This window comes from Notolabrus celidotus, chromosome 8 (assembly GCF_009762535.1).
Source record: "Notolabrus celidotus isolate fNotCel1 chromosome 8, fNotCel1.pri, whole genome shotgun sequence".
Taxonomy (NCBI): Eukaryota; Metazoa; Chordata; class Actinopteri; order Labriformes; family Labridae; genus Notolabrus; species Notolabrus celidotus.
The window spans coordinates 11,140,955-11,155,527 of NC_048279.1; the positions used below are offsets into that span (position 1 = coordinate 11,140,955).

The 14,573-nt window shown below is 41.6% G+C and overlaps 1 protein-coding gene across 1 annotated transcript in view; it reads right to left on the reverse strand.

The window, feature by feature from the left end:
• tenm1 (teneurin transmembrane protein 1) overlaps positions 1–14,573 on the reverse strand; it is a 178,588-nt gene that overhangs the window by 119,134 nt on the left and 44,881 nt on the right. The window contains 1 exon segment of the mRNA XM_034690429.1: positions 3,510–3,753. Coding sequence (XP_034546320.1) covers positions 3,510–3,753 — 244 coding nt within the window.

The window sequence follows — 14,573 nt, forward strand, 5'->3', positions numbered from 1 at the left end:
AGTGGGGCCAGACAGCAGACTGACACCATCTTTGGACACCAGACTGCATCCGCCCTGCTCCTCATCCGTTTGCCCTCATTCACGGCAAAAACGCATCCATCTTCTCAAGTCATTTAGTCTTATATTCAGCCTTGAAGATGGATCTTGCTTTAAAATGTGCAAAATTGTTCTGGTGAAGTGAGAGTTTTCCAGAATTCCCTGTAAGTACATTTTAGTATCATGATGCATGAGAGAGTATACCAGACTGTGGCACTTTTGTCATGCAAATGACATGAAAATTCTTGGGAACACAGTGATTTGCATACGGAACGGATGAAATTATCTCAAGGTTAAGCAAGGCAAGTTTATTTCTATAGGACTTTCAAAACAAGGAAGCATTTTAATGTGCTTTACATAAGACAGACTTCAGAGCAATACAATAAAAACCATTAGAGCTAAATTGAATCAAAATAGACAAATAGGGTAGAAAAAAGGAAATGGTTTTGGTGCGCTAACAAGTTCTGACAACACTGAAAGTGTTCTAAATTAATGATTTTTTTGTTTTAAGTAAAAATAGACTTAATTTGATGTAAGATGGATGTTTTTTGTTATAGTTTTCTTTCTATATGCTTTGGTTTATGTATTCTCTTGAATTTTTTTCCCCCCCGTTTCTTCCTGTGTGCTTCTCTCTCCCTCTCCGTCAGTCTATGATGTGGCCCTGTGGCTGTGTTTAACATGAGAGACAGATGACATCCATCTTTCACTGTTTGCCTCCCCTCCTCTCTGCATCAACCATCTCATCTGCTGAAGGCTGTGAGTCAGATGGGGGACACAGGAGGCTGCACATGGAACAAGCACACACCTAAGGGTCAATGGTAGTTCAACTCTGTGAGGCCAGAAATAAACTTGGCACACACACACGCACACACACATAGGGAACCATAACTCTGTTTAGAGATGCCCTCACAAGACAAGCATACAAAAAGAGATGTCAAACAGGGTGAGTGTTTTCACATTTTTGAGGCCAGTACACAGGTCGGGCCCGCTGTGGTGCTTTCATTGCTCTGCTGAAGGTGGATTAGAGCAAAAGGGATCAGAATTCATCTGAAGAAATTGCATTTGTCAACGCGCATGGAACTCTTGTCTCCTTGTGAGGCGCTTTTAAAAAGGCTTCACTGTTCTTCCTGGCTCCCTGCCTTTGATCTTCACAGACAATATCCAGAGGCGACGCCCAGGAAGCTCTGAATTCATATCAGAGGGCAGATTTCCCCCGAGACAGGAAGAAAATGAGAGTTCCCGCTCTCCAGGAGGTCGGAGACTAGCGCCCAAAGGCTGTCTCTACCTGGGTACGTGTGAGAGACTGTGTGTGTGGGTAGAGGCCTTTGTGCTCAGTGCACAGGTATATGCAGATACTGTGTGTGTGTGTGTGTGTGTGTGTGTGTGTGTGTGTGTGTGTGTGTGCGTGTATGTGTGTAAGTATATTTTGGTGTGTAGCTGCACATGCACAGTGTGTGATCCAAATAGTCTCACTTCTCAGTGATAAGAGGAAGGAGAGAAGGCAGGGCACCAGTCAATTTATTACAGTCCCAACATTTGTTATGCCTCTTAACACACCCAGTGTGAGCTCCGGTCAGATATATTGAATATCCATATCTGTATCCTGCCACTTACACAAGCCAGCCTCTCCAGAAACATAACGGATATGCAGCTGAAAAGGAAATCTATGCACACTTCAAACAATCTTAATCTCTGCTGACGCAACGTCAATACATTTCAATACAGATTTATCAAATTCACATCCAGGAAAGCTGAAGTGTACCTGACAACAACAGATTCCTTTTTTTTTCCCATTTTTATTAAGGTCACAGCCTTAATTAAAATTCCAATGGCGTGAGGCCTCATGTCATGTTTGTAAATACTTGATAAATCTTTAATCTCATGCCTGAGATCGGATTGATAGCAGCAGCATCGGTGTAAAAGCTGAGATATAAAATCATTAGATCAGAAGTGAATCTGAGAAAGTGAAAGAGGAGATGGAGGAGAGTGCTGGAATATTAAATCCAACCCAAAACTGTTAAGCAGTGAACTCGTTTTTTTGTCCTCAACCCACCAAATGCTGGATAGAAAAGAGCCAATAATATCTGAATTATGTAATGAAGGGCTACCATTCTATTGACTATGAATATAATTACATTTTATGGTTTAGAACTAATAGCGCCCTATCAAATGAAACTTATTTGACTATAAACTCCCCAATGCAAAAATGTATTACTACAAAATGGCACCCTCCAATATACTGAGCCACTGCGGAAATTGGGTTTTATAATCACATCTCTAAGAGGGAGCGCGTTCTTTATGTTCAGCAAATATCCTTTGAACCATTTGAGACGAGCAGAAAAATAAAGTAGGAATTTTGTTTATGTTGGATTCTCATTGAGAGCAAACACACACACTTGAGTAATGTAATTACAACGCACTCTTGACAAGTCTTTTACATTAATTCTCATGTCTGGCCAATGATTAATTTAAATTGTCAGTGAATCTAATTTTATTCTTCCTTTCTTTTAAATGAGGTAAGATCTAATTATGGCCTAATGCATAACTTATTAAAGCATCTTCTTCGGCTGTGGCAGCCTGCCAATCTCATCCTCACTCATAATACCAGAACTCAGCTGCTGCAGGGAGCTCTCATTAAACATGTAAACGTATTCTTTTGCACCTTGCCGTTTCTTCATGCAGTTTCACAAATGAGGATCTCCTAAATAACTCTCTGATCAATTATTACTTCTGCAAAGAGTAAATGGTTTATGTCATTTGATGGGAAGGAATTCCAGCAGTTCCAAGCAATTGGAAATATTTTTGTCAGGCACTACGCTTAGTCATTGAATAATATGCGTTCCTTTACGGAGGTTTTCTGAATTTGTTAACTAAATGTCACTGTTATTATTGTGATGACAAACTCACATGCTGATCCCTCAGTAAATCTGTCATCAGTGGAGGGTAAGAGAATAAAAAGAACTAAACATAAAAAAAATAAACCTGGGGGATTCGTTCTGACTTTGATGCAAAGTCCTGTAATAATACCCCAGAGGCCTGCCTGGAGTTCCACTTACTCCTTTCTACACGTGAAAAACATGTCTGAATGCTTTAGTCCAACATTCATTCTTAATCATCCCACTCTCATTTTTCTAAGAAATTCTGAAAGTCTGCCAACTCACACCCTGATGAAAGAATTTTCTTTAATCCAATGATCCTCATTTGTGAGATTAAAGAAATGTCTTTAATCAAGTGACATTATGCTGAAGTAGGGCAATTTGCCTTGAAAATATTTTCATTTGAAGGGTTTCGTTATAAATGACACAACTGTTGCTATGATCTCAAAGCAGGGGAGGACACCATACATTTGTTTAAAAACCTTTAAATCACCTGCCTGTAACTCTTTTTGTCCAATTCAATAAAGAAAGAGAAAAAAAACATCATGAAAGTCGTGTAAACGGATCAGTTCGGGGGAATGTGTTGCATTCTCTTACCTGGTCTCCAGGGGGATGTTACTGTTGAGCACCCAGCTGTTGTGAAGCTGTGCCTGGTCTGTGCTCGAGCTTGTGTCTGCCCCCTGGCTGCCCTGATTGGCCTGGCACCGTGTTGGCATGGTCTTCCTCTGCAGGCTGACTTGAGTGTAGGGCGCCGGGCGGGCACAAGTGCAGGCGTGGGGTGGAGGGGGAGGCGGGGGTAGCGGTCGAAATGTGAACTGACCACCTGGACTGCTGGGCAGCTCTGAGCAGAGAGACAGAGAGAGGCAGAGGAGGAGGAGGGAGGGACAGGGGAGAAATAAAGAAAGGTTTATTAGGAGCGCAGTACCATAAATTACAAATAAAAGTGGCATGTTAGTTGACAGTTTATTGTTATTACACTGATTGAGGGACATAAATCAGCTTGAATACTGCGCCTGTCCAGCATCTTCCCTTCCTACCTGCTTTGATACACTTCCAGCCAGCCTATAAATAGGTTCTTGGCTGCCTGCAACAGTGAGCAGTCTTTAAAGAGCTAACAGCTCTGGCTTAATCTGCACCCGCCAGCCCAAACTACCCATGTGATGTTTATTATGAGATCTGTAGCTTGACGGAATGAGCTAGCCAGCTGTAACTCCCTCACACTGCTAACCTCAGGGTCTGTCTCGATCCATCATTTATCATTCTCTTTCACCGCAACTCTCCCTCTCCCCGGTTCTTCCCTCCTGCTGTTTTCTCCCCCTTTTCGGTCCTTCAGAAACGGGCAGCTAATTACAGTTATGCCAAATGAGATGTGCATGCATATGTTTGCTTAATGTGTGAGTGTGTGTCTAGGAATACCACTGCAGATCAGGGTTGTTTGGCATGGATATCCATGGGCATGCACCTGTTTGTATGTGTCAGTATGTACTCAGGAGTGTACATCAGGCATCCTGGGACATTATTAGTTAACAGTGTTTACGGGGACAGCCCATGCCATATGGCTGCAGCATGGTTCTACGAACATGGCAAATCCCTCGTCCCAGAAGACCAATATTGTCCAGCTGTATTGACAATAAATGTAACATTAGTCTCAAACCTGTTGTAACGGACAAAGGAATCCAGAATCTGGAAGACTGAGAGTATTCTCCCGCAACTCTATTTGCTGCCAAAATGTCAGCAATAATTTAGTATCTGGAAATGTAGCCCACCTGGGAGACTACCACAGGCCTTCCTATTCAACTGTAAGTAATACACGGACAACACCACAGACCAGATTTTTTGATTCCAGCTAGATGAAAACCGAGGACAAAAAATAATTAAATAGTCTAGTTTCTGTTATCCACAGTTTCTATTGCCTGCATAAAAACCTGCACGCTGCTCCATTCTGCACTTCAGTCACTATTACATCTAAAATTGAGGCAACATTTCCCTCAAATATTGCAGGGAAACAGTTATGAACCATGTTATTGTCGACATTCCCATCATACTGAATCTGTGCACATGCACTAGAATTTGCAGCAATGTTTAAAGTCATATTGCTTTGATCTCTTCACACTAAATGGACCTATTGTTGCCTTTTGAACAGACATGCAAGACAAAACATGATCCCCTGTACACCAATGATCGATCACAAACTCGTAGCACATCAGGTTTTATGTCACTCACTTGTAAGAGATTCACATTTCCCATATATATTTATACCATTGCAGTGCTGCAGAAATGCAACGGCAGGATAGGAACAGTTCTGTAAACGGTCCATAATCGTTTCTACAATAATTTCTTGGTGATGCCATCTGTCCAGCTGTAATAGCATTTTGAACATTGTTATAGTAGCAGTAATGACAATTCCCCTGCTTTTGTGTGTACATAAATCTGCACATTTGACACTCATATTCCACAATGACTGAAAAAATTATGTCAATTTGTTTTTCAAAAAAATGAAGTTTTTCATCTTTCAAAACAAATTGCTTGTTACTGATCTCCTAACATGGCTGAATTGGCTCTGTCACATTTCCAAAACCCTGTGATAAAATATTTGTCTCCATTTTCCGCATAGTGCCACAATGAAATTATCTCGTCTTTACTCATGACAAGCCATTACTCACATATTTGTTTCATGGTTTCACAGAAACATACAGGGGATTCTAACTAAACCTCCTCGCTCCATTGTTCTTTATCGCTGTAGGCCATCTGCTACGATGCACATTACACGCTCACACATTGCATTAGATATTTTTGGCATGTTAAGCATGTTACTTTTGAGTCACAACAGCTGAAAGTGATGCAACTTGCAGTATGTGAATGGTTCAAACTGTGGATGTTTCATATTTATGTTGCAACGCACACTGCCGGTACAAACCTTAATAACTTGACTCTCCAGAGAAAATCTATCATATTGCATTGTCCTATATATAAAACACTACCTGCTTGTTCTCAGCGCACTACATCGTGAAGCGATTGCTACAGCTAATCAGACTGCGCATAAACAGCCTGTATATGAGACCTGGTAAAATGACAGGAAATGTATTTGTGTCATCACCTGGAGGTGCTGTTTAGTCTCATCTAATGGATGTGGGAAATGGAAGTTATTTTAGTCTGAACCACCTCTGAGTATTAAAAATTACATGCTTAGGGAAAAGTGACAGAACATTTTTGGAGCAGCTCTGCACAGTGTGTCATTGTAATGCAGCAGAAGCTTTAAAGTGGTGCTTCAGTTTTTAGCAGTCTTTCTGATTCATCAGTAACTGGGAGTCCTTTGAGTTCAGCCAGAAATCCCTCGCTTCAAGGTTTTTTTTTTTGGGAGGTAGATGTTTTAAACATTTGTCACAAAAAGGCTTTTCTAAAATAAAATTACAGCCAGTGCATTTCCAGAACTAGGCAATAAAATGGCAACTGAGGTCGTGCTTGAGGCCCTGAATCAGCTTTAGACTCGACTCGTACATGACTTTGTTGACTTCAGATTTGACTTGGACTGAAAACAGTACAAGGGAGTCGGAAATTGTAAAAGCCACTGTAACTGTTTCTGCCAAAGCTCGGTTTTGATTTATTCAATGCTGCCAAATTCTTTTAGACATCACAATGTGCACCTGTCAGCCACAGGCGTGTCCCTGAATCAAAACACATCAACTTTGTTGGAAATCTTTTTGATACAAATACTCGCTCTAAATGTCACACGCACTGGTAGTCAAGACGTACTCAGAGCCTTTAGTAAAAACAGATTTATTATTGTTTCAAAGTATTCATTAACAGCAAAAACTGCATTTATAATTATAAAAAAAAAGAAGTGCACTTTGAGAAACATTAGCACAATTTAGCTCAAAATGTAGAACTACCTTTTCAAAGTGAAGTCTCATGGGACATATTTGAAGGTCACAGCTTATTTATTAACATGGAAGCAATATTTGAAGATAGTGTTGGTCCACATGGTCCTCTTTATTTCACATTGGACAGTTTTAAAAAGATCAGCACCTTATTTTGAGAAGGTAACTTTTTTGGTATGTGGAAATAAGTCACTTTCTTTTTGTGGCTGCGCTGATTTGTACATGTTGGAATCCTCTTTGTGATTGGTTGATCAAAATTTGTGTCAAAATGATTTTCTATAAGGATGAGAAAGTACTACAGATTTCAAAAAACTGAATCCACTTTTATATCTAAAGCAGTTTAAATGTTTATCAAGTCACTACTCTGTTACTGTTCACTGTGAACAAAATCTAAGAGTTCTGATTTAAAAGTTGCTCCAAGGCTGTTATGGATGTAGTATTGTACTCTCAAAAAATGTAAGAGTGAAATCGGTAAAGAAGAAACCCAAGAAACCCTGGCATTTAGACTGAAGCTCAAAAAAGCTGGATACTACCCATAATGCCCTTCAACTCTTTCTAAGAGACTCCTTGTCCCTGCAGCCGTCTTTCAAACAACTTGTCCCAGTTTTTAGGCTCAAAACTTAAGTCCAACACAACAAGCCTTTCAAACAGGCAGAGTGGTGTTCTTCTGGATGTGTACACAGATCTGTATTCCTCTTTCAGTGAAATAAACAATAACAAAATGTTAAAAACACATTTTTGCATCAATTGCTTAATGTCTTTAATGTGATTAATCTGTTTGCAAATGTCTAACAGTCTACTCTTTCAGATCTTGATGTGCGAAAAACTGTGGTTCCTTGAGTGTCCACTTTAGATTAGATTAGAGAACTTTATTGATCCCTTGTGGGGGAAATTCATATGCCACAAGGGTCTGTTCACAGAATCAACAAACAATAAGACAGAACAGTCACAAAAACACAACAAATAAACAAAAACAGTCACACCATTTGAGGCATAATTAACAGCTATGGGTCAGATCCATAAATACAAATGATCATTAAAACATCTGACTGCTGCAGGAACAAAGGACCTTCTAAGATGTTCTGTGGAGCACTGCGGCATCACCAGTCGCTCACTGAAGGAGCTTCTCAGTCCATTAAAAACACTGTGCAGGGGGATTGCTTTCGTAGATCAGAACAGTTTTCAATTTAGTCCTAGTTCTCTTCTCCAAGGTAACCAGTCCACTCAATAGATGAGGCCGTAGCTGCAGGAGCTCCTGCTGGCTGTAGGTGATGAAGGGAGGGCCTGGTGCGTACCCGGCTTGCATTGTTTGAGTGACTCTCCAAACAATTGTCATCCAAAGCCACAAAAGGCAAACTAGAGTGTGATTATTAAGAGTGTCCATAGTTGTCATGCCAGAGTCTACCCAAGCTGATGATTAAGGTCAAATGGTGTCAGAAAAGCACTAAAAAACACACAAAACATAAATCACAGACACCGGTGACAGAGTTGCCTGCAGGGGAGCAGCGCCTCCCACTTGAGGCTGACTTCAAAGCTAACTCTGTTAGCGCCAACATTGAAATAAGCACCTTACCGCAGAATCAAACATTTTTAGAGCATGGTACAAAACTCTTTTGGTTCCCTATACCTTGTTTATTTATTCATGGCAATTATATGAGGGGGAAAATCATCTACTCTGATAATATTAGGGCTAAGAGTTCTGCAAAATTAGACATAATTAGGGGTGTGGTTAATTTGGATGACAGTCAGGGTCGTTGTTTCCGTTTGCCAGGAGGCAGGACTAAAGCCTTAACTCCACCTCTTTGCCTGTTACTAGATAATCCTGACGCCTGTTGGTGTCATTATTACTAAAACAGCAGCCGCCATCTTTGAGCCTCTTAACTCCTCTTCAGAAACCTATGTGTGAAATCACTAAGACTACATCCGTTTTGTACATTCTACGAGCTTAAATAAAAAAGGGGGTGGGGATTTGGAGGTGGGGGGTTTTTTCAACATCAATATTGTTCAGTTATTTTGAAATAAGAATAATAAAATATAAGTTACTTCTAGCTCTTGAGTAATAAATAATCCAAACTTTTGGGAAAACTAGAATTTCCGGAGCTCTGGGCACACTGTAAACGCAGCTTCACCCGCTGCGTTTGTGTTCGCTGGTGAGTGAAAAGCAGGCGAGAGTGTAAGTGGACAGGAGGAGAGGAGAAAGGAGGGGATAGAGGGCCAGGGGAGAATGTAATCTTGGTGAGTAGGGTGACACAGGGGCCCGGGCTGCCAGATGGTGCTTTAAAGGGCTTAGCTAAGGCAGCTTTGGGTCTCCGCTCACAAAAGATCCACAAACTGACTCAATTCCTCTGTTCTCACACAAACGCACAAATGGCAGAGAAACAGTTGCTAAGTCGTTCTTCTCATCTTTATTTCCAGACAAAGTCAAATGAAACATGCAAGCTGTGATGATGTGCTATATCATAGATGTAACCTAAATAGATCTGGAAATGTACGCAGTGGCCATGCTACATTATGTGGGCTGGCCAGGAGTACAAAAACATTAAATCAAGCCTGTTGGGAGCAGATAGAAGTCATGGGTGGGGCTATTACAGCTCTAGATGACAGTCGTGACAGTGTAGTACATCCTCCTCCCTGGGGTTCCTCTGCGACTTAGCCCTCCAGACACTTTGGAAAGTCGCTTATGAGATATTTTCCAGGATTCATCAGCTTTTGGTTACATAAGCAAGATATCAGGAAAAGCCTTTTAAAGCCAGCAGAAGGCAGATCTGGGGGGATTTTCGGCAAAATGTAACAGGTAACAGGTATTTGGACTAGGTATTAAAAATGCATTACTGTAGGTGAGATAGACCTGAATCTGCAAACACATTACATATTTATGATAATTTAGGCGTTTTCAGCCAACTCATACTCGTGTAATGAGAGAAGAGTGCAGTAGTAAATGACTCAAGCATAAACACAAGCACGCACAGTTAAGGTAATGTGTGCAATGATTGTGGAATTTTCTTTGTTGTGGATATTAACATCCATGTATAACAGTCTTTGACTAAAGTATGAATCATGAGAGTAAAATAATCTTCAATGAAACACTGTTGATGATCGCTCCTCACACTCGTAGTTTGTAATGTTCTGTGCTCAGTCTGGATGAGCGTGACAGATGTTCAGCTCTACCTGTGTGTGCTGTTTTAGTGACTGAGTAGAGTAAATTTAAGAATCTACAGCAAGACAAGTTATGAAAAAACTCTGTTTTTAATTTTTACTAATCTTAAGGAGCATGGAGAAGTTATTCAGAAGGAAAGGGGTGAGAAAAGGGTGAAGTTACGAGCTTGTTGTAGAGTGGTTAAAATAAGTATATGACAAATGTCATGGTGACATATTTGTATTAAAGGTATCTTTAGACATATGCCAAGGATTACAGTCCAGCCTCCATCTTGCAGCTTTGATCATCATATCAGACTCAGTCCCCTGGTCCTCTGTTCATTCATTCAGTTGCATTTATAACTGTTTTCGTTTGGCAGCTCCTTATAAAAAATAACAGAGTAGCTGCATGTATATTTATCATGCTCTTATATTTGTCATGAACAGCATGTTGTTCCAGATATCAGTATTGCTTTCGTCCATGTATCACTGGCTGGGTGTGATAAAAGTATTAACAATCCTACAGAGGACCATGCTTTTATGAAATGAAACAGAGGATTCATCTCCACATGCCAATAATTTCTATACTGTCCCTAAGTGGTGGGTGCTGCAAACAAAGAAATGTATAGCTTCTTTAATAAGAAGAGACGAGCAGGTTTGCTGTGTTGCACACCACAAAAACAGGAGCCACAATAACACTAAAGCCTAATATTTAACCAGGTTTCATCCTCTTCTTCAATCTCTTTGTTTGTTCCCACTTCCTCCCTCCTTCCCTCCCTGCATTATTGTGCCCATGCAGCGCTCTAGTGCCGAGTTAATTTCACTTATTACAGGGAAGGCGTATAAAATCCATAGAGCCTGACCCCTACAATATCAGACCTGCCTGTCTAACAGAGGAAAGAGATCGTTTTAGAGAACATTTAACACTATTGTTGGACCAATCCCAGAAAAAAAGAAACACATCATCCACCCCACTCTAAAAATAAAAGCTTCATAATTTCCCCTAGGATAGCTTTTCATCTATCTCGCTTCTTAATTGACTTGCATTAAATTGCCACAAAGTTTATTCCACTGCTGTGCTTCGATGAAATAAATAATTAACCCCATAAAAAGGTCTGACAAGTGAAATTAGAACTCACTGCTTTTTGTTCCTCTTTTCTCGCGGTAATGAGATGAGACCCTGGCCTCGCTGGCCATCTGACTCATCCCAATAATTTGTCTTTGTCTTAATGTCGCTCCTGACAAGAGATAACACATTATCTCATTAAAAACTTCCAGTGTGACTCTTTTCATTGGACGGCTGCTGATGAAGTTGGTGTGAAGAATGGTAATATCGATAATAACGATAGCGAGTGTATGATAAGAGGGACTCATATCCCTAATGATCATGGCAACCATGATGACGCTGATGAAGATGATGTTACTGATAATAGCCGCGTTGGTGGTGATGAAAATAAGGAAGATAATGGTGATAACATCGGTAATAACAGTAATAACAAAGATGGTGAAAACAGCAGCGATAGGGACTGAAACACTGATAATTACGGTGATGACAGCGGACTTTGAGACTGCAATTAGAATAAAAACAGCCATTGATTCATCTTTGCAGACACAGAGGATAAACGGTGGGATCTCCATTTAACAAAGTGACACAATCATGTTGTCCAATTAAAGCAAGAAAATACAAATGAAGAAACTGAGGGCTGTAAGAGCTTTCCCCCTCTCATACGGAAGCCAGTCGATTTTCATACACAGCCTGATAATTAGCAGCCATGCATCATCCAGCTTTTTCATACTAGAGGACTCATTCACTGTGCATGCAGCTGTGCGTGTGTGTGTGTGTGTGTGTGTGTGTGTGTGTGTGTGTGTGTGTGTGTGTGTGTGTGTGTGTGTGTGTGTGTGTGTGTGTGTGTCTCGGTAGGTAGGTGTGTGTATGCATTTACATGAAGGTGTATATTTGTGTGCATATTTGTGTAATTGCTTGTTTGTACCCTATCTTCAAAAACAACTCTGGAGCAGCTCCACAATCATGTTTAGGCTCCAGGTGATTCTGAAAGTTGCATATCCCGGGAGACGACGTGAAACCTCCTGAGTGTAGCGCCTGTGCTCTACAGCAAGAGGCTTACCATCACTCAAGCACTTCACTGCAGGGGCCTGTGCTCAAATTACATTTTCAGAAGAGCAACCTCCTTCAGACCTGCGCTATTTAAATGATCTGTTTAAAACTTGTAATGAATCAGTCAATGTTTCGCACAAATGAAAAACCAGACCAAACTTTTTTTTTTATCTTAATGAATGTTGGCTTTGCTCTGGAGGCCAGTGCCAGTTTTTCTGGATGCAGCCTTGTAGTGCGATAGCAGCTAGCTGAGCTCAGCTCATCTCTCCTGAGAGCACAGCAGTGTCCTGATCCTCCATGACCTTGTCTCTGCTACAGGGTGAGCGGTCATTGCCACCTGCCATGGAGCTGTGCAGGTGTTTGTGCATACGTATGTGTGTGAAATGGTGCATGTCATATGTCCATGAGTGTGCATACATGCATGCATAAGTATGCACATGAGTATCTGAAGGAGCTTCTGAGCATGCTCAATTTCATAGGGGTGTCATGTGAGTTATAGCTTTGGTGGAAATTTGCATCACCAGGAAGAGGATGTGACAAGGTGTTTGAGACTCAGGAGGTGAAACGCCACAATGGCCATTACAGTGATTAGTGCACACATTCATCTTTTACAAGCCTCATGATTCTTCTGCTCCTACCCTCTCACTCTCTCTCTCTCTCTCTCTCTCTCTCTCTCTCTCTCTCTCTCTCTCTCTCTCTCTCTCACTCATGTATATGAACACACACTGCATTTCCCTCCATCCCAAAACAATCACAGCAGGCACACGCAGAGTTTGGAGGAGTTCTGCTTGCACACACATGCATACACTATATTTCCTGCAACTCCAACACTTAAAACAGGAAAAAGGGCCTCAGTGTGTCAGCAAACAAACCAACATGGAGATTCCTGGCAGGGTAAAGAGAGTGTAGTATCAAAGCTACAAGAATGCACCACCAGCAGCCCATTTTTTCACTGGCTGAGAGAGGCAGAGAGTATGCGCAGTGTTGTAGCAGACCTGAGCTGCTGGTAATTAGAATGGGCTCTGAGGAGAGACAGGCAGTGGAATGAATGCAAATGAATTCACTGGCTCCGGCGCTGGGCTCCACAACCTCACTTTTCATATAGCATGCCTTACAGACATGAAGCTACTGGCACAAACAAAGCAGGGTTACACAGTAAACACTGAGTGACATGACAGTGAACACACATGCCAACGTGTCCACACACACACACACACACACACACACACACACACACACACACACACACACACACACACACACACACACACACACACACACACACACACACACACACACACACACACAGCAAATAGTGTGCAAATAAAATGTGGATCCAGAGGCCTTCATCAAACATAAATCCCACAGTGCACACGCAAGCATGAACAAATACAAAAACACCAACACACAACACACACACATTATCATAATCCCTGCAAAAGCCACAGTGTTACTTGTGAAAGAGAAAGGGGGTGAAAAAGCTTGTTCCAAGCGAACATCCACAGCATGTCCCATAGCGGTATAAACAAACCCGCCTTAATTGGTGTCGATTTGGAATGAAGTGATGATTCATCATGCAGAACTCCCCAGAAGAGTATTGGAAACCCAATCATTTCTAATCCATATGACCTTGACAGAGGGCCAGAGTCAGACTGCAACTCCTTTCACATGCATTGTCCGACAGACAATGTCGAGGCATTGTAACCGACTTTACAGCTCGCTGTAACTGTAATCCACCAAAGTCAGATCACTTCACTGATTACTCCATCTCAGCCAGCGGCAAATCTTTATGAAGCACTCAATTCTCCACAGCAGTCATAAATCAGGGTACTATAAGCTTTCCGTCTCCGTGATGGCACACCAGAGACACTATTTCCATACCACGCTGCTCAAGTCAATAACTCCCATTCCTATTACATCTACCAGCGATGCTCTTGACTTAAAGAAGTCCACTGGTACCACCTAGGCTCACCTCCACAACCCCCCCTGGATTTTCACGTGAAACTTTGATCCGTAAGACTGTAGCTCTTCTCAAGGAGAAGCAGGTCGTCTGTGAAGGGGTCCTGCTCTTTACTAGCTGGTGCTGTAAATGAGTCTAATTAACACATCTCCCATCCAATCTTAACCAGGCATCCGGGGCCAACTAGACTCTTATTATAGAGTAGATTATGCATGTAATGTCCCCACTGAGATTACAATATGGAAAGTGCTGGTGCATTCAGAAATACGAATATGCACAGGACTGTGAATATGGGAAGAAAAGGGGAAAAGGAGGACAGATGAGGGGCTGTTTGGTATTCCGACCGGAGCATATCATAGATGGTTGAGCGAGATAAAGATACAAAGCCTGCGCAGAAGACAGAGGGAGAGAAAATAAGAGGAAATAGATGTGTCTTCAGCACCACCTGCAGACTCGACCAGCGGCCATCTTGCGGTCAATGAGGTGAGTGCAGCCACCGCCCCGGGTCAGTATTAACACACACCAATGACAAGTCGGCACTTGCCCTCTGGTGCAACAACACCTTGCCGTTC